The sequence below is a fragment of the Pseudoliparis swirei genome, chromosome 5 (assembly GCF_029220125.1).
Source record: "Pseudoliparis swirei isolate HS2019 ecotype Mariana Trench chromosome 5, NWPU_hadal_v1, whole genome shotgun sequence".
NCBI classification, from domain to species: Eukaryota; Metazoa; Chordata; class Actinopteri; order Perciformes; family Liparidae; genus Pseudoliparis; species Pseudoliparis swirei.
Genome location: NC_079392.1, coordinates 5,397,314 through 5,421,001, shown reverse-complemented (window position 1 = coordinate 5,421,001; position 23,688 = coordinate 5,397,314). Strand labels below are relative to the sequence as shown.

The 23,688-nt window shown below is 42.2% G+C and overlaps 1 protein-coding gene across 1 annotated transcript; it reads left to right on the top strand.

The window, feature by feature from the left end:
* The first annotated feature begins 16,591 nt into the window (after positions 1-16,591).
* ccdc17 (coiled-coil domain containing 17) lies at positions 16,592-23,266 on the top strand. The gene is made up of 8 exons (XM_056415026.1): positions 16,592-16,756; positions 17,842-18,000; positions 20,165-20,288; positions 20,464-20,584; positions 21,121-21,204; positions 21,446-21,561; positions 22,170-22,301; positions 22,797-23,266. Exons 1-8 carry the CDS (start codon positions 16,592-16,594, stop codon positions 22,799-22,801), a joined length of 906 nt encoding a protein of 301 aa, XP_056271001.1. The 3' UTR covers positions 22,802-23,266.
* The last annotated feature ends 422 nt before the right edge of the window (positions 23,267-23,688 follow it).

Below are 23,688 nucleotides of genomic sequence, written 5' to 3'. Positions count from 1 at the left end.
AAGGAAGGGAAGGAGAGGAGAGCAATGACGAGATGAACGGAAAGGAGATGCGCGAAGGAAGGAAGGACATTAGAACAGAAGTAGGAGAAAGGAGAAGAATGGGAAGGAAAGAGAAGGCAGCAGGAAAGGGAACGGAGAAATGAGGAGAGGAGAGGAGGGATGCGAGGAGATAAGGAAAGGAGAGAGGAGAAGGAAAGGAAGGAGATGAGACGATAGGAGAGGAGAAGAGAAGAAAAGAAAAGAGAAGAAAAGAAAAGAGAATACAGGAGAGGAGAGAAGAGAAGAGAAAAAAAGAGAAGAGAGGAGAGGAGAGAAAAGGAGAGAGAAAAAGAAAAGAAAGAAAAGAGAAGAGAGAGAGGAGAATATAAAAAAAGAGAAGAGAGGAGAGAGGAGAATAGAAAAAAAGAGAAGAGAGGAGAGGAGAGGAAAAGAGAGGAGAGGAGAAGAAAAGAAAAGAGAAGAAAAGAAAAGAGAAGAGAGGAGAGGAGAGGAGAGATGAGAATAGAAAAAAGAGAAGAGAGGAGATGAGAGGAGAGAAGAGAAGAGAGGAGATGAGAGGAGAGGAGAAGAGAGAGAGAGAGGAGAGAGAGAGAAGAGAGAGGAGAGAGAGAGAAGAGAGAGAGAAGAGAGAGGAGAAGAGAGAGAAGAGAGAGAGAAGAGAGGAGAGGAGAGGAGAAGAGAAGAGAAGAGAAGAGAGGAGAAGAGAGGAGATGAGAGGAGATGAGAGGAGAGGAGAGGAGGGTTTCACAATTTCTTTTCTGAAACTAAAATAGAGCTGAAGGCCTCAGATGTAAATTATTCATATTCATTCTCGTGTAAATCGCTCTGAAACAACTCGGTCTTGATTCCATCGACAAGTAAAACAAATCGAACTCTTTCAAGTGAAACCAAAACTCCAAGCGGTCATCACAACGTGGTGCAGAGGCGCACACACACACACACACACACACACACACACACACACACACACACTCGTGTGTTCCACCCCTGCAGCTTTTATTTGTAGATCTTCAGTGTTTTGATGACTCGTCCTGATCTCAAACATATTGATGATCAGCAGATTGTTATTGTGTCCACCGTCAGCTGGAGGAACGTTTCCCGGGTCATCAAGCACAACAAAAGGAAGTTATATTTAACACAAACTCAGCTGTTGTTTTTTTCTTCTTAATTTCCATCACGGATTTGTTTTCTCCCGCACATCAAATCAAATGATCTTTGTGGGCGGACTTGTGTTTTAATTGTTGTTGTGACAGTCGATGGTAAAAAAACAACAAAGAAACTACAAGGTTGTTAAATTTAAAAAAGCCCTTTTTGTTTCCAGCCTGCTGCATTGTGTTCGTCCCGGAGCACAATTAGTGGAATATTAATCACAACATGATTCAGCCTCCTGACGTAATGAGGTGAGCACTCGGTCAGCTCCGATGGAGAGGCCCCGCCTCCTGCCCTCCGTATGGCAGGAACAGATCGTTAGGGTACCTCAGTACCCTCCCTGGGGTACTTCGAGGTACTTTAGTCCTTTACTTGAGCTACTTGATACTTTTAGTGCGCTACATTCCAGTGAAATGTCGTTATATGTCGATATATTCAATTAATTTTATTTATTTATGTATTTTTTTCTATATATATTGAAAGTAGGCATCAATTCAATATTTACAGATGTCTTTCAGACAATTTACATTGATTGTGCAGATTTTTTTCAGATTATGCTAATTTTAGGTATACATATTTAAAGTAAAAAAGTGTAAACCATATAGGATACATTTTTTTTAAAGAAACGGAATGAAAGAAAAAAAATGTATAAACATTTTTTTAAATATAGCCCGATATCATAAAATTACGAATTTGCCTCAGAGGGGTTTACAATCTGTACACATACGACATCCCTGACCTTTGACCTCACATCGGATCAGGAACAACTCCCAAGTAATAGAAAAAAGTGAAGAACCCTTCAGGAGAGCAACAGAGGAGGATCCCTCTCCAGGATGGAGAGAACAATAGATGTCATGTGACCAGAGTGAATCATTACAGAGTTACATAAACACATTCAATGAGTGTATGATTATTCGTATAGAAGGCGTGGATATCTTAAATATACCTTGTTAAAGAATGAGTGGTTCATAATTGTTTTGGGCTTGTGTGACCTATTCAAATAATAGTTTGAGGCAAAAAGAGGTAAAAGTATCAACGACAAAAAATCATAGATTTAATAAAAAGTTTTAAAAAGGAATAAAAATGTCTTGAGCAGAACTTTGTGTTTTTATTCTTTCATAATAATTTAATTAATCATCTCTCAACTGCTTAAGATGAACGTGTGACCCTCCTTAAGCTACCAATGTACAACTAAAACGTTTGTATTAACAATTTAATTATGTCACATATTTAAAAAAATACATAGGACATTTATATAAAGACTTCTTATGCTTCCATAAATGCAGCTGACGATGCTTCTGCACTTTTTACTTGAGGAGGATTTTGAATGCATATACGACTTGTGAGTTAATGGAGTATTTTGTACACGAGTGTATTTTGTTATTTTGCTTAAGTTATAATATGATTATGACTTCCATGATAACGGAGACAGCAGTGGTCCAGCAGTGGAAGACGACCCAGAGGAATATTCCTCAAAATAAAACAATTCCCGAGAGCGAGCGCGAGATCGTCTCACATTATGTCACATCAATGGTTTTAAGTCTTTTGTCTCCGAAATGTCAAACACATTATAAAATCAATAACACATGGATTCCACAGTCCAGTGAACGAACCGATTCCTTATTATTGTGGACAGCAGTTTCTGAAAGACGCTGGTGGTTATCGGAAGCTGCGGGACGATCACCGCCATCGATTATAATCGATCGCATCGTGCTCTTCTGTTGCTTCATTATGGAAACGGGACAAAGATTGTGTGTCTCATTCTCTCTGAGTCTCTAAACTGTAGTTATGTCATCATGTTTTCATACATATATACACTACCGTTCAAAAGTTTGGGGTCATCCAGACAATTTCGTGTCTTCCATGAAAACTCACTTTTATTTATCAAATCAATTGAAAATTGAATAGAAAATATAGTCAAGACATTGACAAGGTTAGAAATAATGATTAATATTTGAAGTATTAATTTTGTTCTTCAAACTTCAAGCTCAAAGGAAGGCCAGTTGTATAGCTTATATCACCAGCATAACTGTTTTCAGCTGTGCTAACATAATTGCACAAGGGTTTTCTAATCAGATATGAGTCTTCTAAGGCGATTAGCAAACACAATGTACCATTAGAACACTGGAGTGATAGTTGATGGAAATGGGCCTCTATACACCTATGGAGATATTTCATTAGAAACCAGACGTTTCCACCTAGAATAGTCATTTACCACATTAACAATGTATCGTGTGTATTTTTGATTAATGTTATCTTTATTGAAAAAACAGTGCTTTTCTTTGAAAAATAAAGACATTTCTAAGTGACCCCAAACTTTTGAACGGTAGTGTATATACATATATATATATATATGTATGTATATATAGATACATATCTTTCTTGTTTCTCATCTTTTCAAAATTCCTTCTGAGAATGATACAACAATAAAGTAACTATACAGACAGACAAGCCAACACACACGTGCCGCACACACATGCACACATACACACATGCACACACACACACACACACACTCAAAAAAAACATTCAAGCCCTTCTTAGAGGTGACACATTTAAATATTGTTTGATACATTTAAATAAATCAATTACAAAACGAAGATATTTATATTGAATGGGTGTAACACAAAATGTATGAATACTTTCATTTATTAGATTTATTTAGGTTACACTCACAAAAACGATTCAAGCCCTTCTTCGAGGTGACACATTTAAATATTGTTTGATACATTTAAATAAATCAATTACAAAAATAGATATTTATATGTAATGGGTGTAACACAAAATGCATGAATACTTTCATTTATTAGATTTATTTAGGTTAGATGGTGTGCATATCAACTCAAAATAAATGTGTTTCATTGAGGACCCTTTGCGCCAGCTGAAAATCAGTTGTTTACATGAGGTGAAGACATTTTCAGGGCTGTATGGTGGTGTAGTGGCTAGCACTGTTGCCTCACAACCGGAGGGCCGTGGGTTCAAATCCCAGTCGGGGCGTTCCTTCTGTGTGGAGTTTGCATATTTTGTTCGTTAGTTAGTTTATATTTTGAGTTGGACAAACACAAATTAATTTAATTTAATGAATATCGTTATTTTATTTTAGATGTATTTGATACAAATGAGTTGGACTAACTTAATTACATTTTATTGCACTGATGTGCTAAATTTGATTTGGAGTGGCATATAATTATTGGATGGAAAACCTGCCAACAATTTAATTGAGTTCATCCAATGAGTCATTTCTTTGAGTGCAGATGTTTTCTGTTATTCTGGCAAAATAGACCTCTCTCTCTCTCTCTCTCTTTGGAGTATACCTGGCAGTCCATTGGTTGCAGACCAATCTGAACTACCATAAACAGACGATAAACTATACATAAACTACCATACCAGGCCATAAACTACCATAAACAGACCATAAACTACTATAAACAGACCATAAACTACTATAAACAGACCATAAACTACCATAAACAGACCATAAACAGTCCATAAACTACCATAAACAGACCATAAACTACCATAAACAGACCATAAACTACTATAAACAGACCATAAACAGACCATAAACTACATAAACTACCATAAACAGGCCATAAACTACATAAACTTTCTAAAGTCAGAAAGGTTGTTTTAAATCAATAAAGAAAGAAAAAGTACATTATTAAGGGATATTATGAGGAATATTCTGACAAATTTATTGAGGAAAACAGAAAAGTACGATCACTGTGAGATATTTGTAACTATAATGTTGATTGTAAGATGTGTTATGGTTATCCTAATCATAAACATGAATGGCATGTTTGGATTCTGGAACGTTGTGGGTTTCCAGGGGGAAGAAGCTCTTATTTTGAAGCTGTCTTATTTTGAAGAGTCTTCCAAAAACCCAGAAGTGTGAAACAGCTGCGAGAAAAAAACGCTGCCTCCTTTTAGCAGTTAGCCTATTAGCATGCTGTGTCAGCTAATGTCGCCGTATGACGACTCCCACCAACCAATGAGGCTGAAGCTCAACGAATGACGGCGAATAAAACCATTTGTAAGACGAGAGAACAGCCTCTCGGTCCGGAGAGCAGGTCCAATCAGACACAAGAGGAAAACCCCTGTGTCCCGTGGACTCTTCATCACGCTCTCCTCAGCACCTGAGCACCAGAGTCACATCCCTCCTCCTCCAGAGTCCCGAACCTCCAACGCTCAGACTCAAATATTCCGCTTGTAAACAGACGGCATCCATTTTTTTAAGTGACAGCTCTCCAGGAAACAAGGGGAACTAGAACGGGCACTCGGTAGAGCGCATACCTTCGCATATCACAAGATTGGGCATTGAATTATGAACATTTTGGCATTAGTTGCATGCCAATTGGATAGAAATTGACCGCGCTATGGTAAAAAGAAGATTTTTACCTTTTCATGACCTTGACCTTGACCTTTGACCCGATTGATCCCAAAATCGAATCAAATGGTCCCCGAATAATAATCAATCATCCCACCAAATTTCATGCGATTCGGTTTAATACTTTTTGTGTAATGCGAATAACACGCATACAAATAAATAAATAAATAAATACACGGCGATCAAAACATAACCTTCCGCATTTTCAATGCGAAGGTAACCAGTTGGATTGAGACATGTTGCACTTTTAACGGTGTCGCGAAATCGCCGGAGTGATGGATGTTATTTCCAGATCTACTGGATGACGTCATCAAACCAACCCCTCCCCATCGAGTCCTTCAAATGCCGCTCTATTGACGCGGGTTTGAGTATTTCCCAAAAGCAACTCGACCGCTCGCAGCTCAGTAACGACGTTCGGCCGGCGAGCGTTGCCAGGAAACCATCTCAGTTGCAGCATCCACACCGACTCCTGGGGTGATATTGCTTAGCAACTATATTTGTTTGTCGGATTGTTAAAGCCGTAGTTTAGGAAGACGGTATAACATGGAATCAAGATGTGGACATACTACACATATACACAAAGAACACCTGTATACACAGACTGGACAGGAGGTGAAAACTATATTTTAACTGTTTTTGAATTTGTTGTATCTGCTTATAGAAGCTTTTTTTAATTTATTGGTTCTATGCCATCACCTTCTATACAAGCAAGTCCCCCATGATGCACCTCTCCTGAGCATGGAGCCAGTACTGTGTCAGCATCATCAAACACCATGCAGCGACACATCTCATCGGTATAAAAGCCCCGACTCGTGTGTTTCATATTCACATGTAGCTGCAGATTGTTGATGTATCAACTTTTATATTTGTGTATTATTTGATGCTCCTGATTTTAAGGCTAGATTTGTTATATATGTGGGGAGGTTTTCAGTAAGAATAAATTTAAGTGTGGGTGCATTCATGTGTGTATTTGTGAAAAAGACAGCCACTTTTTATTGAATCGATATTGATTTTAGACATTAAAAAGTATGAGTGCATTATTCATGCCATTTTTGGTTGAATATAACGATTGGTATCATTTAATCATCATATTGAATTTGGCATTAACTACAGTTTTTCATTTTATTTATTTATTTTATTTTATTTATTTTATTTATTTATTTTATTTATTTTATTTATTTTATTTATTTTATTTATTTTATTTATTTTATTTATTTTATTTATTTTATTCATTTATTTCATTTAATTTATTTTATTTATTTTATTCATTTTATTTATTTTATTTATTTTATTTATTTTATTTATTTTATTTATTTTATTTATTTTATTTATTTTATTTATTTTATTTATTTTATTTATTTCATTTATTTTAAGGAAAAGCCTTATTGAGATTTTAAAATAGTAAGTTTCAGACATACAACATAAAACAGTGACAGTCTAGAAAAAAATGAAAGAAGAACATCAATCACAGCATGAGTATAACACTCAAGTCATCGTATCCCAGGTCCCACAGGGGCACATTCCTCAGTCAAAAAAAACACATCTATGAACTTTCCTCCAAGTCTTTCAATCTAAGTTTTAAAAACCTCTGGTTGCCACGCTCTCCCTGCTCCTCCGTCGTCCTGTGATCTTACCGGCTCTGCTCCAACATGATGGATTCCATCGAGAACCTTCAGAGATATCTGAGGCTCGCCGAGGACTCTGGGATGTAATCCCTGCATCACCGCACACGTCGGCTATAAAAAAGGAGCTCTCGGGTGTGGGCTATCCCAGCGAATCCGTGGGCTAAGGTGAATACCGTGTACTTGTGATGTCGTGGGCTTCAAACCTGACTCCCCCCCCCCCTTATTCTATCTGTCATCTTCCCTGCCACCCACTCTGCATGCAATCCAATGCAGCAGAAACAAATCCCACCCACTTTGTACATCTTCGGTATCTACGTGAGCTGTGAAGATGAGAGAAAAAACCCACATCTGATTCATTCTCACTGATATAAGCCTGAAGCCTCCATCTGAGCTGTTATAGCGAACCTGGAGGGTTCATATATCTGATGTATGTGTGTGCTGATTATCAGACACGTATAGTCACTGCTTCATAACTAAATCCACCGTGTATACAGAAGCTCTTTATTTTAACTATAAGACATATTCTGCAGCGTTGCATGTTTTTTATGTTTTTTTCTTATTTATAATTATTTTCCTGCTTCAACATTTCTATTTTTGTGTTTCCTGATGGCCCTTCTTGGTCAGATGCATGGCTAATTTGGACTTTATTTTTATTTATATTTATTTTGTATTATTATTAATATGCATTCTTACTTTTGAAGGTTGTATTTCTGTAAAAATAGCGAAATAAAATATCAAGTATAAAAAATTATAATAATACAGAAGGCCATACTGTACATGTTACAGTATCTTGCAGGTGAAACTGATGCCAGTAATTTACTGTAATTTTGAATTATTATATCATATTATTATTATACTATATTATAGTTTTGTTTTTATTTGTGTTATGGTTTTTTTCCATTGAAATTAGTAATTTACAGCAAGTTGCTGATACAGTAGCAATACTGTACATTTTACAGCATCTTACAGGTGAAATTGATGCCAGTAGTTTACTGTAATTTTGAATTATTACAGTAAATGACAGTACTCTTGATAGAGTAGGGATACTGTACATGGTACAGTAAATTACTGGCAGCAGCTTCTCCTGTAATTTACTCTATAGTTTTTCAGTAAACATTTCTAGTGTTGGTTTTATAAAATCTAAATTTTATTTATCCCAGCTGTAACTTTCCATGATTTCTCAAACTCGATCCCTCAGCTGTTGAAATCTCTGTGCCACAAAATCTCATCTTCAATTAATTCATGGAAAAAATGTCTATATAACAGGTCATCTTTTCTCCCTGTAGTCCAACCCCAATCTCACTAAACCCAACAGGAGAACACACACACACACACACACACACACACACACATAAATAAACATTTCCTGGAGATGAAACTTTTCACACCTGATCCTAAACAGCCTAAAAGTGTTTGAGGGGTCCTCAGGTGGGTCTGAGAGAGAAAACTCTCGACAGGAGAAGCAGCCGAGCACAGAGCCGAGTCCCCTGATTCACAGCTGCGTCCCGAGGGCACGAAGGACCTGCTGCCACCTGACTCACGGAGGTTTTTAGGCGAGTCCTGATGCCGTTTGAACCCAACGTGCCACCTCACTGTCTCTGACGCACACACCACGGGGACATCCAGAGAGTTTCATCCCCACCATGCCCACTTGTTAACGCACACATCCATCTGTCCACTGCGCATCCTCCAGACCGCTCCACTGGAAGCACACAGCCATATTACGGTCTTTCCATCTCACACACACACACACACACACACACACACACACACACACACACACACACACACACACACACACACACACACACACACACACACACACACACACACACACACACACACACACAGCTGCACTCCCCTCCAAACGAGTGTGTCGCGTGGGACATCGTGATGCTGCACAGCGCTGATACAGTAAGAGATGGAGCGTTATGTAATTAATACTCCTCCTATATGCAGATACAGTCGAGGCAAGCCGAGACATCCTGGCCTCAGCTGTACATGTACCCCCCCCCCCCCCCCCCCTAAAACATCCAATGCAACACACAGCAACACCTCCGCCTCCTCCACAGCCACGCAGCATGCAGAAAATCTCTCTCTGTCTCCCCCCCCCCCACCCCCCCCCCACACACACACAGCCCGAATAAAAAACCCTTTTTTACCTGCTATCCCATCATTTGACAGTACCGGGGCAAAGAGAGGTGCATGCAGACGAGACAGACGGAGAAAAGTGGTGTGAGGGGCTTCTCTTACCAACAAATCCCCGTTCTTCAGGAGTCCTCTTCCTCTCCCTTCAGCTGGCTTCTTCTTCTTCTTCTTCCTCCAGCGCTCCAGCGTTCATCTCTCCATTCAAAAAGAGAGCGAAAGCACTTTAAACAATGAGCATTCCTCTCGCGCCGGGTGTTTTTCTCTCTGTCTCTTCCTCTCTCTCTCCCCCAGATTGTCTCCACAGTGTCCGGTATGTGTGCGTGTGCGTGTGCGTGTGTGTGGGGTGGCGGAAGAAGCCGGAGCATCAGTGACACACTGCTGCGCGCTCCGCTGCAGGAGGCTGAACGTCAATCACTGCGGGTAACCTAGGGAACCGCTGGGCCCGCCTCCCGCCCTCCTCCGCCGGCCAACAGCGATTGGTCGGCTGGGAGGAGAGAACCAGAAGTCCTCGCAGAGCCACAGATGGCGGCCTATACTAAGAGCTGTGGTGGGATCACGGAGAGCCAAACAAACACGAGTCTTTCTTTCCCCTCTATCCCTCTCTCTCACTCTCTCTCTCTGACTTCAGAGCCTACAGCTTTATTTTACAGTTGCCTAGCAACAGACTGGCATGTGTGAGAGCGAGTGTGTGTGTTTCGGAGCATGAGGGGAGATGTGGAAGAGAGAGAAAGGAGTTCAAGTCCTCCTCTCTCTCTCTCTATCTCTCTCTCTCTCTCTCTCTCTCTCTCTCTCTCTTCCGAGGTGTGGATGGATGTTGAATATTTCAGCTCTCAGCAGCAGCGTTCTGGAGGCTGATGTTACTTCAGAGCATCCTGGTGTCGTTACATGCAGCACGGAGAGTCACTTAAAGGGGAAGCGACGGCATGGAGGAGGGGAGAGAGAGAACATTATAAGTATCAGTGTTATTATAGGGTTTTTTAAAAGGAAAAGACTCTACACTTTAGTCTTCCATCGTTCCCCCGAGTGGAATAACGTCTGAGATTGAATACTTGAGTCGACAGTTTCAATTGAGATTACAACCAAAATCCCGATCTTTTCAAAATCAATAGAATTTGAGTGTGAAAGATAAAGGATTGCAAAAGAATGCTCAGCTGCAGAAATTGATCAAACTATCAATAAAAAACAACTTCCTCTGCTGCCTATAGATGCTCGAATACACTCATTTCCTCTCAAACTTTACCCACAATGCACATGGTTTGGTTGGCTCAGGTTAGGTGCACTGGCCTCCCCTCTCCTGACTCAATACATATGCACTTTTTAAATATCGTGTATGGTTTCTGTTCTATAGTTTTTTGTGGGAATCATGAAAGCAGTGACCCTCAGGTATTATATAAAGATACACATGCATGTTGTGACTGCAGTGGTGACGCTCGGGGAGACATTTGAACTGACGTGAGTATGTAAGGGACAAGAATGGACAAGTAAGTTAAGATTTGAAGATGCAAATTGGTAGTTTAATGTTTTATTTTGTTTTATCAGTTAAATTCACCACAAGACTTTCTCAGATATGTTCTGATAAACCCAGAATTCAATTCCAATAGAACCAACACTCCATCCACTGATATATATCTACATGTCTTTATATATCAAAATCAAGGGGACAAATACCTTCTTTTTTTTTAAATCAAGAAAATGTAGTCCGACAACTCAGATAATAATAAAAAAAACATAAATGTGATGAAGCATTCTTTTGTCCCTGACAAGACATACATGAAAGGGTCATTGCACTTCTTCTCAGTCCAATGAATGTGATGAGCATGACAACCCTCAACTATATGTGTGTGTGTTTGTGTGTGTGTGTGTGTGTGTGTGTGAACTCTATAAAGTGAAAGACACTAAACACAAAGTATTAATATTGTGGAGTGTTTGGTTCTGAAGGAAGGCGGTACAACATACTTTGTGTTGTCTTCAGCCTGCTTACTGCACCTGCCCTTCACACGCACCTCTTTTCAAGTTTCAAGTTTTCAAGTTTCAAGTTTCAAGTTTTTATTGTCACATCCCCTTTTATACAAGTATAATCGGTTTGTGAAATTCTTATGTGCAAAACACCCGACAGCAGTAGCAGACTAAAAAAAGAATAAGAATGAGAATAAACTATACAATATCCACACACAAAAAGAAGAAAGTATTAACAATATATATATAAAACAATGTAATAGAATATACATCATGACAATATATATATATAAAACAATGTAATAAAATATACACTTTTTTGAGACAATATATATATATATGTATATACATACAATATATATATACAATATATATATATATAAACAATGTAATAAAATATACACCATGGCCATAGATATTCACAGAATATGTTCTGGTGTATAGTGTTAATGAGGGTCTCAGTCCTTGTTCAGCAGCCTGATGGCCTGACTGAAGAAGCTGTCCCTCAGTCTGTTTGTGCGGCACTTGATACCGCGGTATCGCCTGCCTGACCGTAGAAGGATGTGCAGTTTGTGGCATGGATGCTTATTGTCTTGCATCATCCGCTTGGCCCTGGCCACGCACCGCTTGGTGTATATGTCCAGGATGGAGGGAAGCTCACCTCCAACGATGTACTGTGCCGACCGCACCACCCTCTGTAGTGCCCTACGGTCCAGGGCGGTGCAGTTCCCGTACCAGACGGTGATGCAACCTGTCAGAACACTCTCGATGGTACTGGTGTAGAATGTTCTGAGGATGCGGGGCCATGTTGAATTTCCTCAGTCGCCTAAGGAAATACAGGCGTTGTTGGGCCCTTTTCACCACGTGAGTGGTGTGCGTGGTCCATGTGAGGTCCTCGGAGATGTGCACGCCGAGGAACTTGAAGCTGCTGACCCTCTCTACTGCAACTCCGTCTATGGAGATGGGGTGTGCTCTCTCTCCGCTTCCTGTAGTCCACGATCAGCTCCTTGGTCTTCTTGACGTTGAGGACGAGGCTGTTCTCCTGGCACCACTGTACCAGTGATCCAACCTCCTCCCTATAGGCTGTCTCGTCGTCATCGGTGATCAGCCCCAACACTGTTGTGTCATCAGCAAACTTGATGATGACGTTGGAGCTGTGCATGGCCGTGCAGTCGTGGGTGTACAGGGAGTAGAGGAGAGGGCTCAACACGCATCCCTGAGGGGCTCCCGTGTTGAGGGTCAGCGGCTCTGAGGTGGTACTGCCCATCCTTACCACCTGGCGGCGGCCCGACAGGAAGTCCAGTATCCAGCTGCACATGGTAGAGTGCAGGCCTAGACCTCTGAGCTTGGTGTCGAGCTTGGCGGGAACAATAGTGTTGAACGCTGAGCTGTAGTCCACAACCAGCATTCGCACACAACAGTTCCTCCTCCAGGTGGGAAAGGGCGGTGAAGTGCCATGGCAATTGCGTCGTCGGTGGATCTGTTTTGACGATATGCAAATTGCCATGGGTCCAGCGTGGCAGGCAACATGGAACAAATGAAGTCCTTGACCAACCTCTCCCAACATTTACTGACAATCGAGGTGAGGGCTACGGGTCTCCAGTCATTCAGGCAGGTTACCTTGGGGTGTTTGGGGACAGGCACAATGGTGGACATCTTGAAGCTCTCAGGAACAACAGCCTGGGACAGGGAGAGGTTGAAGATGTCTGCGAAGACTCCTGCCAACTGGTCTGCACATGCTCTGAGGCGCGCCCGGGATGTGGTCGGGACCTGCCGCCCGGATGTCCACCCGCTTGAAGGCTCTGCGCACATCAGCCTCTGAGATGATCAGCAGGCTGGTCTCCTCGGCGGCGCTGCCTTCGGCGGGCTGCCGTTCACGCCGAACCGAGCAAATAATGTATTTAGCTCGCCTGGGAGGGAGGTAGAGGAGTTCTCTTCACCGCTGGTTCTCCTCTGAAGTCCGTGATTGTCTGTAGCCCTTCCACACACCTCTCACGCCATGGCTCTTGAGCTTTTCCTCCACCTTGTTCCTGAACTCCCGCTGGCAGAGCCGATGGTCTTACGGAGGTCGAGCGGCTCTTTGTATTCCGCCATATTCCCGAGTCAAAGGCGGTGTTACGCGCGGAGTGCAGCGCGAACATCGCCATTTATCCACGGTTTCTGGTTGGGATAACCGAACCGACTTGGTAGGAACAACGTCATCTATGCATTTCTTGATGAACCCGGTGACTGAGGACGCGTACTCACTGACGTTGTTGTCCGACGCGACCCTGAACATATCCCAGTCAGCACGCTCAAAACAGTCCTGTAGCATAGACTCCGATTGGTCCGACCAGCGTTGCACTTCCTTCACAGCGATTGGTTGCTGCTTAAGCCTCTGCCTGTAGGCGGGAGTAGTTGGATGGAGCGGTGGTCCGATTTGCCGAACGGTGGGCGGAGGAGGGCTTTGTATCCATCCCGGAAGGGAGTGTAGCAGTGGTCGAGAATCCGCTCCCCCGGCGTGTTGCTTGTTATGTGTTGGTAAAACCGGGAGAACTTTCTTCAGGTTCGCTTTGTTGAAGTCCCCGCCACAATGAAAGCAGCCTCGGGGTGTGCCGACTCCTGCTCGCTGATCGCCCCGTAGAGTTCCTTCAGCGCTATGTCCATGTTAGCTTGAGGCGGAATGTACACAGCAGTTACGGTGACTGCTGTAAACTCCGCGTAGCCAGAATGGTCGACACATGAGCATTAGGTACTCCAGGTCCGGGGAACAGAACGACTTGAGAGTATGTACATAACTTTGGTTGCACCAAGATCTGTTTATCATGAGACATACCCCTCCACGATCTTTACCAGAGAGAGTCTTTGTTCTGTCCGCGGTGGACGGAAAATCCTGCCGGCTCGATGGCTGAGTCGGTAACCTCCTCCGACATCCATGTCTCCGTAAGGCAGATGATGCAGTTGTCCTTAGTTTCCGGTGGAATTGAATACGAGCCTGTAGCTCGCATAGCTTATTGTCCAAAGACTGTACATTTGCCAGTAAAATGGTGGGTAGTGGGGGTCGATTGGCTTGACGTCTCAGCCTAACCAGCACGCCAGCTCGCTTCCCCTCCGTCGGCGACGCTTATGCGTGAGATCGCGCCTAAAATGGACGGAGATAGTTCCGCTACTGTTCCTGGCGGGACGTCCGAGTAAGAGTTGAAAAACTCTGGTAGGCGGCGAGCAACTGCCGATCCAATCTCCAGAAGTGTGCATCTGTCGTACGTTAACTGGCTGCTAACGTTTTGTGCAAAAATAGTCGCAATAAGAAGAATAAATAACAAAAAACTACTACAAAATCCGGGAGCTCGCAACACAGCAGCCATCACGTACGGCGCCATTCTCGTTAAAGAGACAGCGTCCTCTTAAAGAGACAGTGCCCCTCTCTTAAAGAGACAGTGCTCCTCTCTTAAAGAGACAGCGCTCTCTTCCAAAGAAACAACAAGCACTTTCCTCCCTTCCTACTGCACCTGCTCTTCACACACCTCTCTCTTAAAGAGACAGCGCTCTCTTAAAGATACAGTGCTTTCTTAAAGAGACAGCGCTCTCTTAAACATACAGTGCCCCTCTCTTAAAGAGACGGCGCTCTCTTCCAAAAAAATAAACAAGCACTTTCCTCCCTTTATACTGCAACTGCCCTTCACACACCCATCTCTAAAAGAAACAGCGCTCTCTTAAAGAGACAGTGCCCCTCTCTTAAAGAAACAGTGCTTTCTTAGAGTGACAGCGCCCTCTTAAAGAGACAGTGACCCTCTCTTAAAGAAAAAGCGCCCCTCTCTTAAAGAGACAGCGCTCTCTTCCAAAAAAACAACAAGCACCACTTTTCTTCCCTTCATACTGCAAATGCCCTTCACACACCCATCTCTTAAAGAAACAGCGCTCTCTTAAAGAGACAGTGCCCCTCTCTTAAAGAAACAGCGCTCACTTAAAGAGACAGTGCCCCTCTCTTAAAGAGACAGCACTCTCTTCCAAAGGGACAACAAGCACATTTCTCTCTTCCCAGTGAGTAGGTGCACAGATGATCAACACTCTCAAAAATAGGACCAACACATCAATTAAACTTAAACACACATTCAAAGTAAATTAGGAGAAATGGACACAGTTGTATTAAATCAGTAAGATATGATATAACATATTTCAGGGTGCTAAAGAATCTGCAGTGAGATGTGAGAAAACCCCTTTCAAAGGGAACTGACTGAGTAGTCCTCGTAGAGTCCTGGACTAAAAAAGACTGTACAGCCAGACTTTCCGCGACACCGTCCTGTTATTGAACGCAGCATTTACAGGGTATGGAATACATGGTGAGTGTTACCACTGCAGGTTTTGTCATACTGATGCTTGTGTGTTTACACGAGTTGTGAGGGTGACCATATATACTCACCGGGGGCCTTTTTTATTCTTTTCTGTTGGTGCTTTGGAGCCAGACGTCCTCTGCACCGCTGCAGTCAGTCAGAGCTCACTCAAGGGTGAGAAAACATCAGGCAGTGTGAGCGCGAACAACAAAAGACACGTTATGAATTTTCAAACGGGTATAGAAGAAAACATACGGACACATCAGTGGAACACCTGGACGTGGTGAAGAGCTGCAGCTCTAGCAGCACTTTAAAAAAGAATTTAAAAAATCAATTGAAAGCTGCTCAGCGCTGAACTCATTGAGCAACATTATTATGCCTATTACTTTTAATGTTTTTTATTACTTACTTTTAATAGTATGTATTACTTACTTGTAATGTGCTGTACTATAGCATAGTGTGTATGTTGTGTTCTTCTTACCACATGTGTTTTATCCTGAACTGTTTGTTATTATTTTATGCTTATTATGGTCTGTCACGGGACTACAGATTCAAATTAGCTGTATAGCTAAGTTCTGGTACAGTGCATCAAATAGTGAAATTCATGTTTTAACTGTACATGCTACGTTTTAAATAAAGATAATAATAATAAGAGTTGTGAGAAAACGTTTTTTTGTGAGAGAATTCAGTGTTGTGCGGTATAACGTGGTATTATAGAGAATAGGCAGTAGGGGTAGTGGGTGGTATGTTTAGAATAACTCCTCACACCCTCGCAACAGTCATGGTGACAGTTACCATGACCAGCAAACACACAAGCCAGCAACTCCGTAGTTAAGTAACAAACACAGTGAGAGGAAATGCTTCTATAAATTTAGAATAATTAGTCGTGTGTGTTTTCCCTACAGCATTTCTGGGTATTTAAACTCAAATTTATTTCAGCTTCCAGCAAACCTTTTTTTTATTATTATTTAACCGATGAACAGATGGAGATGGAATTGATCTGCGCAGACTGTAACATGGCGTTTCGCTCCACCGAGCTGCTCGAGAAACACAAAGCGCTGCTCTGCATTGGGAACGAGGTCGGACGCCTTCGTGCGCGAAGACGCCGCTCTGAACTTCCAATGAGAGACGGACCCGAAGGCCGGGACCCAGAACAGACCAGAACCTCCGATCCCATCGAGGTAAGCATAAGTCATACTGTGATGGAGAGGTGGAGAACGTGAAAGGATGAAATGAAAAAAGGCAAATTCAAATCAATCAAATCAAAAAATTGATATATTTCTCACGAATCATGCAGGAGAAGCCCACGGGAACTTTATTACCTTCGCATTGAAAACGCGGAAGGTTATGTTTTGATCGCCGTGTATTTATTTATTTATTTGTATGCGTGTTACTCGCATAACTCAAAATGTATTTAACCGAATTGCATGAAATTTGGTGGGATGATTGGTTATTATCCGGGGACCATTTGATTAGATTTTGGGATCGATCGGGTCAAAGGTCAAGGTCAAGGTCATGAAAAGGTCGAAATCTTCCTTTTACCATAGCGTGGTCAATTTGTATCCAATTGGCATGCAACTAATGCCAAAATGTTCAGAATTCAATGCCCAATCTTGTGATATGTGAAGTTATGCGCTCTACCGAGTGCCCATTCTAGTTTTATATAAATTGGTTAAAACATGGAGTCACAAGCTTCCTGTGAAGTTGGGCCATTGTTGATTTAAGGGAATTCCCCTTTACGTGACCATAAGTCAGAACATACAGATTAGAGTAATGCTCGATTCACACCAAAAGCTTTACGCGCGTGAGCTTACTCACTTGACTATCTGTGGCTTATTCGCGTCATTCGCTTCATTCGCGCTTTAGAAGGGGCGGGGCTTATCTCCGTGGAAACAGTTATCCACCATCCACCGCTAAATAACCACTATTTCTGCTTCATACTTGTTGTTGACATCCCACAAACATCAGAACATCTAACGCCCTCGTGTTCGGGTTCATAACAGCAAAAATGTGCTTCAATTGCAACTATTCGCGCCGCTGTACGTTGACTTTGCATGAGAAAAAATGTGCAACCTTTCTGGTGTGAACGCAGCATAAGAAAGGAAAATAAAAAAATGAAAATGAGATTATGAGCTTGGATTATAAACACGTGTAGCTGTTATTTCAGACAGATTTCTTTTTTACACATTCCTTGCCGTTGCCGCATTGGCTTCCATCCTGCATGTGTAACCGGTTTAAGGGCCGTCTCTTGTCATTGTGAATTCAGAAAGGGAAGCAGTGGCAAATGCTGCGCGTGCAGCTGAGAGGTCAACGGAGGAACATCGCCAGCTGGAGAAGCGTCGACGACGAACCAAAGCCCGCGAGAGCGGAGGACGTACCGGCCAGTAACACAGGGGGCGCTGTTCTGCAAGACCTCACACAAGAGGTCAAACTGAGCCGCGACAGAAACACATTTCGAAGTCACTGTAACGGATCCCCGCATGGGAATTGGCGTGAAACTTAGTGCTGGTGAAACTTCTTTATTTTCTCTCTTTAGGTGAATAAACATGAATTCAAACTAGTAAACTATCAACACCGTCAGAGCGTTAGCCTCATACGGGTCCATTAAAACTATTACACTTTAAATAAAATGCGCATCTGTCCATCCGTAGCCGTACCGTTAAGTTTGCATTTTAACATCAAATAAAAGTGCGCTTCCTTTTAACCTATCAAAATAAAAGTCTGATTTAAATATAAAAAGGAAGTAGATTAAAACGTCTATACATTATTCAAACAATACAATATAAAAGGCATACATCAAAAACAATAAGGCAGATACAAAAACAGGCAATCAACACAAAACAATAAATCTCATGGGGTTATTTTTTTTTTAAATGTATGTTATTTATGTCAGTCAAATGCTGAAAGAGCAACTTTTAAAAAAGGGAGAAAGTAAGGTAACATTACAACGCAGATAGAGACAAACATACATGTATTTGAGTGTATGTGTGTGTGTGTGTGTATTTAAAACTCATTTATATCAAGGATACACTTTAAGATGTGAAATAAAAAACAATAAATTTTGCCTTCTGACTTTCAGTTTCACAAGTTGAGGATATCCATTGAAGAACATCTGCAAACGTGGTCAAAAAGGACGAGAGATACTGAGGTGGGGATCATGTCTTTTTTATATCTCTCTGTCCTTCATGTTGTGGTACCTGTGAGCTCTTTGAGGTTTGCGCGTTCCTTCTAGCGTGAACTCTTTTAATCTGGAGCCCGATATGAGTCACGGTATGAGTCACACCACTCGACCATCTCAATTTAATTTACTAGCTAGCAGACGAATAAGAGAACCAATAAAATTCACTTCACACGGCGATAAACATAAAACATATTTGACCTTTTCTATCATATGTGCAAAGGCTGTGTTCCAACGCTGCCAATATTCAAATGTCTCTGCATCACATCTGTGTGGATTCCAGTGGGCCGGTTTGGCTCTGGTGTGTGGGCGGGGCTTGTCTTTGGCTCTGGTGTGTGGGTGGAGCTTGTCTTTGGCTCTGGTGTGTGGGCGGGGCTTGCTTTGGCTCTGGTGTGTGGGTGGAGCTTGTCTTTGGCTCTGGTGTGTGGGCGGGGCTTGTCTTTGGCTCTGGTGTGTGGGCGGGGCTTGTCTTTGGCTCTGGTGAGTGGGCGGGGCTTGTCTTTGTCTCTACTCTGGTGTGTGGGCGGGGCTTGTCTTTGGCTTTACTCTGGTGTGTGGGCGGGGCTTGTCTTTGGCTCTGGTGAGTGGGCGGGGCTTGTCTTTGGCTCTACTCTGGTGTGTGGGCGGGGCTTGTCTTTGGCTCTGGTGTGTGGGCGGGGCTTGTCTTTGGCTCTGGTGTGTGGGTGGGGCTTGTCTTTGGCTCTGGTCCCATATCCGGGATATTTAGTCCAGAGCATAGGTGTGCAAAGAACACCAAAGTCATATAAATGACCTCCTCCATTGACTCTGACATGATGCTTTTTATTTTTTAATAATTGCAACAGTGAATATCGTGCTGTTTCTTAACTTAATTGTCTTCTTTCTCGAAACAGAGTGATGTGGTGGTTAACCTTCCTACTGTGACCTCTTTATCTTTTATTTTTTGCTTCCACATTAGTTCCTGGATATATCCTTGAAATATAAAATGTGTCCTTCTGGTTGCTTCTATAAATGAGATGATATGTATTCAGAGTGTGGGCTCCATGGTGGCACTGATAGCTTGAAGGAGTAGCCTTGGGGATGGGGGGGTCAGTGTACCCAACAGCCTATCTTGTGAAAACATGGTCCACGTCTCCATCTGGTGGATGAATCATCCAGCGGGAGCTTTCCTAATAGACCAACTGGCTTTGGGCTGCAACTCCATCATTCCAAAGGGATATTCACTCTGAAAGTGCAATTTCTTTTTTGTTCCATCTTTATTTACTCTGACCCAGTACAACATATACACTGGTGCTTAAACCCAGTGATGTCAGAATGAGTCACAGGTCACTCGGTACAAAGAGTCCACGAATAAATGAGTCATTTTGCTACGGCTTGTGACATGTTTAAATAACGACTCGAGTTATTACACGCTTATAACCGTGGTCTGTAGACGAGTGAGCGTCAGCTGGCTCCCAACGAGAGACCGGAAGAGGTGAGGGAAATGTCGACGCTCCACCAGCACCAACTGGCCCGGATTCGTGCTCACAACCGGGAGCTGGAGCAGCAGAGAGACGGTGAGGGACACACACAGAACCTCTCATGAGACTCGCGTAATCCAACCACCGTCTGCAGCCTTTGTGGAAAAATGTCATCGTCTCATATTTACACCCGATGTCGATGCCAAAGATTGCTCCGAGACAGTGTGTGTGTGTCTGTGTGTGTGTGTGTGTGTGTGTGTGTGTGTGTCAGAGCTGGCCCATCAGATGAGTGTTCTGTCCGAGCAGAGTCTGTGGATGGAGCCCAGGGAGAACGAGGAGAGGCCGCAACGCCCCTCTGCACATCAGGGTGACAGCGTGTCAGTGGTCAGCAGGTCCGTCTTCCAATCAGGGGGGTTAGCGGTTCAATCCCCGCCCTAGTCGATGTGTCCTTGAGCAAGACATTTAATTGTTCCTTTTAGCTGTGTTTGAATGTAGTGTGATAGCAAAGTGTCAATTATGCAATCTCTGTGCGTCACAGTCAGTGTTAGATGGTATACGTCAGGCGTGTAGAGGCAAATTATAACTGCTTGAGAATTTAAAATCAAAGCTGTAACCCCCTGTGAACGGATCCAACGAAGAGTTTGTTAAACATGTAGATTATGTCCGTTGGAGCGTTAGAACAAATACATTCCTGCTTCTGTGGTGCTCTGCCTCCAAGATGAATATTTAGTGAAATATGTTGGTTTTTTTTTTGGTTCTAGCTGCTGGATGACTCTGAGGATCAATTATGTATTTCATTATGCCTGGTGATTCATTTGTGGTAGAATACATTTCCTGTTTTAAAAGGTGTCGTATACAGGGTGGGAAACTGTCATCAGATGCCACAATATTATAACATGGAGACGATCTGTTTCTGTTTTCTTTTTAGTGAGGAAGAGGTCTGGGTACCAGATCCATGCGAGAATAAAAAGATCCACCATGACAGCCACGGTCCTCTCTCCACCCAGATAAAGTACGGACCTAACATCTTTCGTCATTTATTAAAAAATTGTTTTTTAAAGTTTAAACATATCGGAAGGAAAAACAAGACGACAACTTGATTTTCTTAGTGTTAACCCGAAAAAATGTATTGAAGCTAAATTCAGTTTATTTTATATAGCCCAATATTACAAATTACGAATTAGCATGTGATAATGATGTATTCTGCTGCGCTGCCTGGTGATGCGGGGGTGGATCTGGTGTCCTTGCTGCAGGGCCCTGTGGCGAGCGTACTCGCGGTCAGGCGGGTCCGATCCAGACATCGTGGCACAGATGATGGACCTGCAGGCGGAAGCACAAAGTCTGGAGGAAAACCCACCGGCTCCATCAGGTGAGTCCAAAAACAAGAGAAATACATCATGCGTCAACACACTGGAGCCTCTATTACATTTACTCACAATAATAAAAAAGAGGCCGTGGTTGTTAGATTCAAATTTTTTTTTTTCCACATGATTAGTTCTAGCATGCCACATTGAAAGTAGATGATTTTAAATTCTTGATACGCACTCCAGACATATATACTGAATATATATATTTTTCTTCTTTTGATTTATTTGATAAAGGACGGTGCACATTAATAAAAACATTTCTGTAAATGTTCTAGAGTTGTAGCCAGGAGGCTATTTTTCATCTGTGGTCCTGAGAGACAGATGGTATTATTATTATTAGACAAGCAATTAATACTGAGAATAGTGAGTGCTCATATCTTTATAAATATAATAAGTTAGGATAGGAATATATAATATGTTTTTGTTTCTACCTACACCCTTTCAGTTTTCTATATTATATAGAATAATATAGTATTGTATTGCAATGATTAACGTAAGAATTATAAAAAAATGTAAAAAAAAAATGTTTTGGGCCCCCGAGCCGCCTCCTCCTCCTTCTCCTCCTCCTCCTCCTCCTCCTCCTCCTCCTCACTGTTGTCCTCTTGTCCAGAGGGGTCTCCTCCTCCTTGGTGGAGTCCGAGCAGGAGGAGGCGGCTGCTGGTTCTGGAGCAGGAGAACCAGAGACTCGAGGAGGAGATTCTCAGGATCCAGCTGGCCCGGCAGCGACACAACGCACACGACGGTCGGTTCTCACAGATAAAAAGTTGTTTTTCTTTTCTTCTTCCTTAATGTATTTTTAGCTTTATGTGTGATTGGCTCAGACTAGGATTGCACAGTCTAAACATTATATTATACGCCTATATAAGTAAACAATTACAGTAGTTCCTAAGACGCCATGTAAATTAAGAAATTATAAATGAAACAGATAAAAATATCTTGCTTGATCTATTTAATAAAATCGAGGCAACTTTTTGCACACATGTATTGCATAGAAAAAGTAAAGCTGTTTTTTGTATGCAATGAATCCATTTTCCAAGTAAGTCAACTTAATTTGTGAAATCCAGTCAACTTAATTGTGAAAGCCAACTCAAGCACATTTAAGTTAAATTAACTTCAGCTTATTAATAAGCCTTTTAAATCAAGCCCTTCCACCCCGAGTTGTGTTGCTCTTGGAATTTAATTAATTGTCTTTGAATGTTGTGATTATGATTCATGGTGTCATATGTACCAAACACAGAATAAGGGTGGTGCTCTCCTGCAGCAGTGAGGACTGAGCTTGAGCTGATTCAGATGGAAAGAAGCCGAGGGACCCCTCCCCCCCTCCCTCCCCTCTAAGACGCCTATCGGACCTCTCAGACTCTCTGGATCCGACCCCCCTGCAGTTATAATCACCACGCCGTACTGCATTTGAGTTTCTGCGCTCACAAACTTGACTATCATGTTAAATCATAATTCCAGAGACTCTGAGCTCCTTTAAATCCAGATTGAAGACTCGTTTGCTGCCGTGGCCTTGAAAATTAAACCAGATTCAAGGATATCAAATTCTGACTGAGTTTTAGTCAAAGTTCTTAAATCTCATTTTATTTTTGAGTTACGTTTTGATGCTTTTATATGAAGCACTTTGAATTGCTTTACAAATAAACATCCCTTACTGGTCCGTCAACGTTTCAGCCAACGTCGTGAAATTAAACGTCTCGGTGTTTCAGAGCTGGTTTCGTGGTTTTCTTTGACCTGATCAGAGGGCCATGTGCCTGGTGGCAGCCCTCTACTCCCACCACCTGTCCAGTGTGTACCCACCTTTACACCCACAGCCCTAGTCACTGCACCCAGGTTGAAGCAATACAGAGACTAAAAGCAGAGATTAGTGGAGACTTTAAAAAAATAAAAAAGGTTTAAACCCCTGCAGAGGTAACTAGTGTTCTGCTCCATCTTGTAGTTTAATCATTAATCCATCAGATCATGCACGCTTAAAAATCACCATCTGCCATGTTTGCAGTTTAACCCGATGTCCCATAAGCCATTAATACTCTGGTTTATAGTAAATGTCATCACATGGCTTCCTCTCCACTAACGCGGAGTGGCCACTGGAGGGCGCCAGTGCACAACCCGCCAGTTTGAGCCTCCTTCAA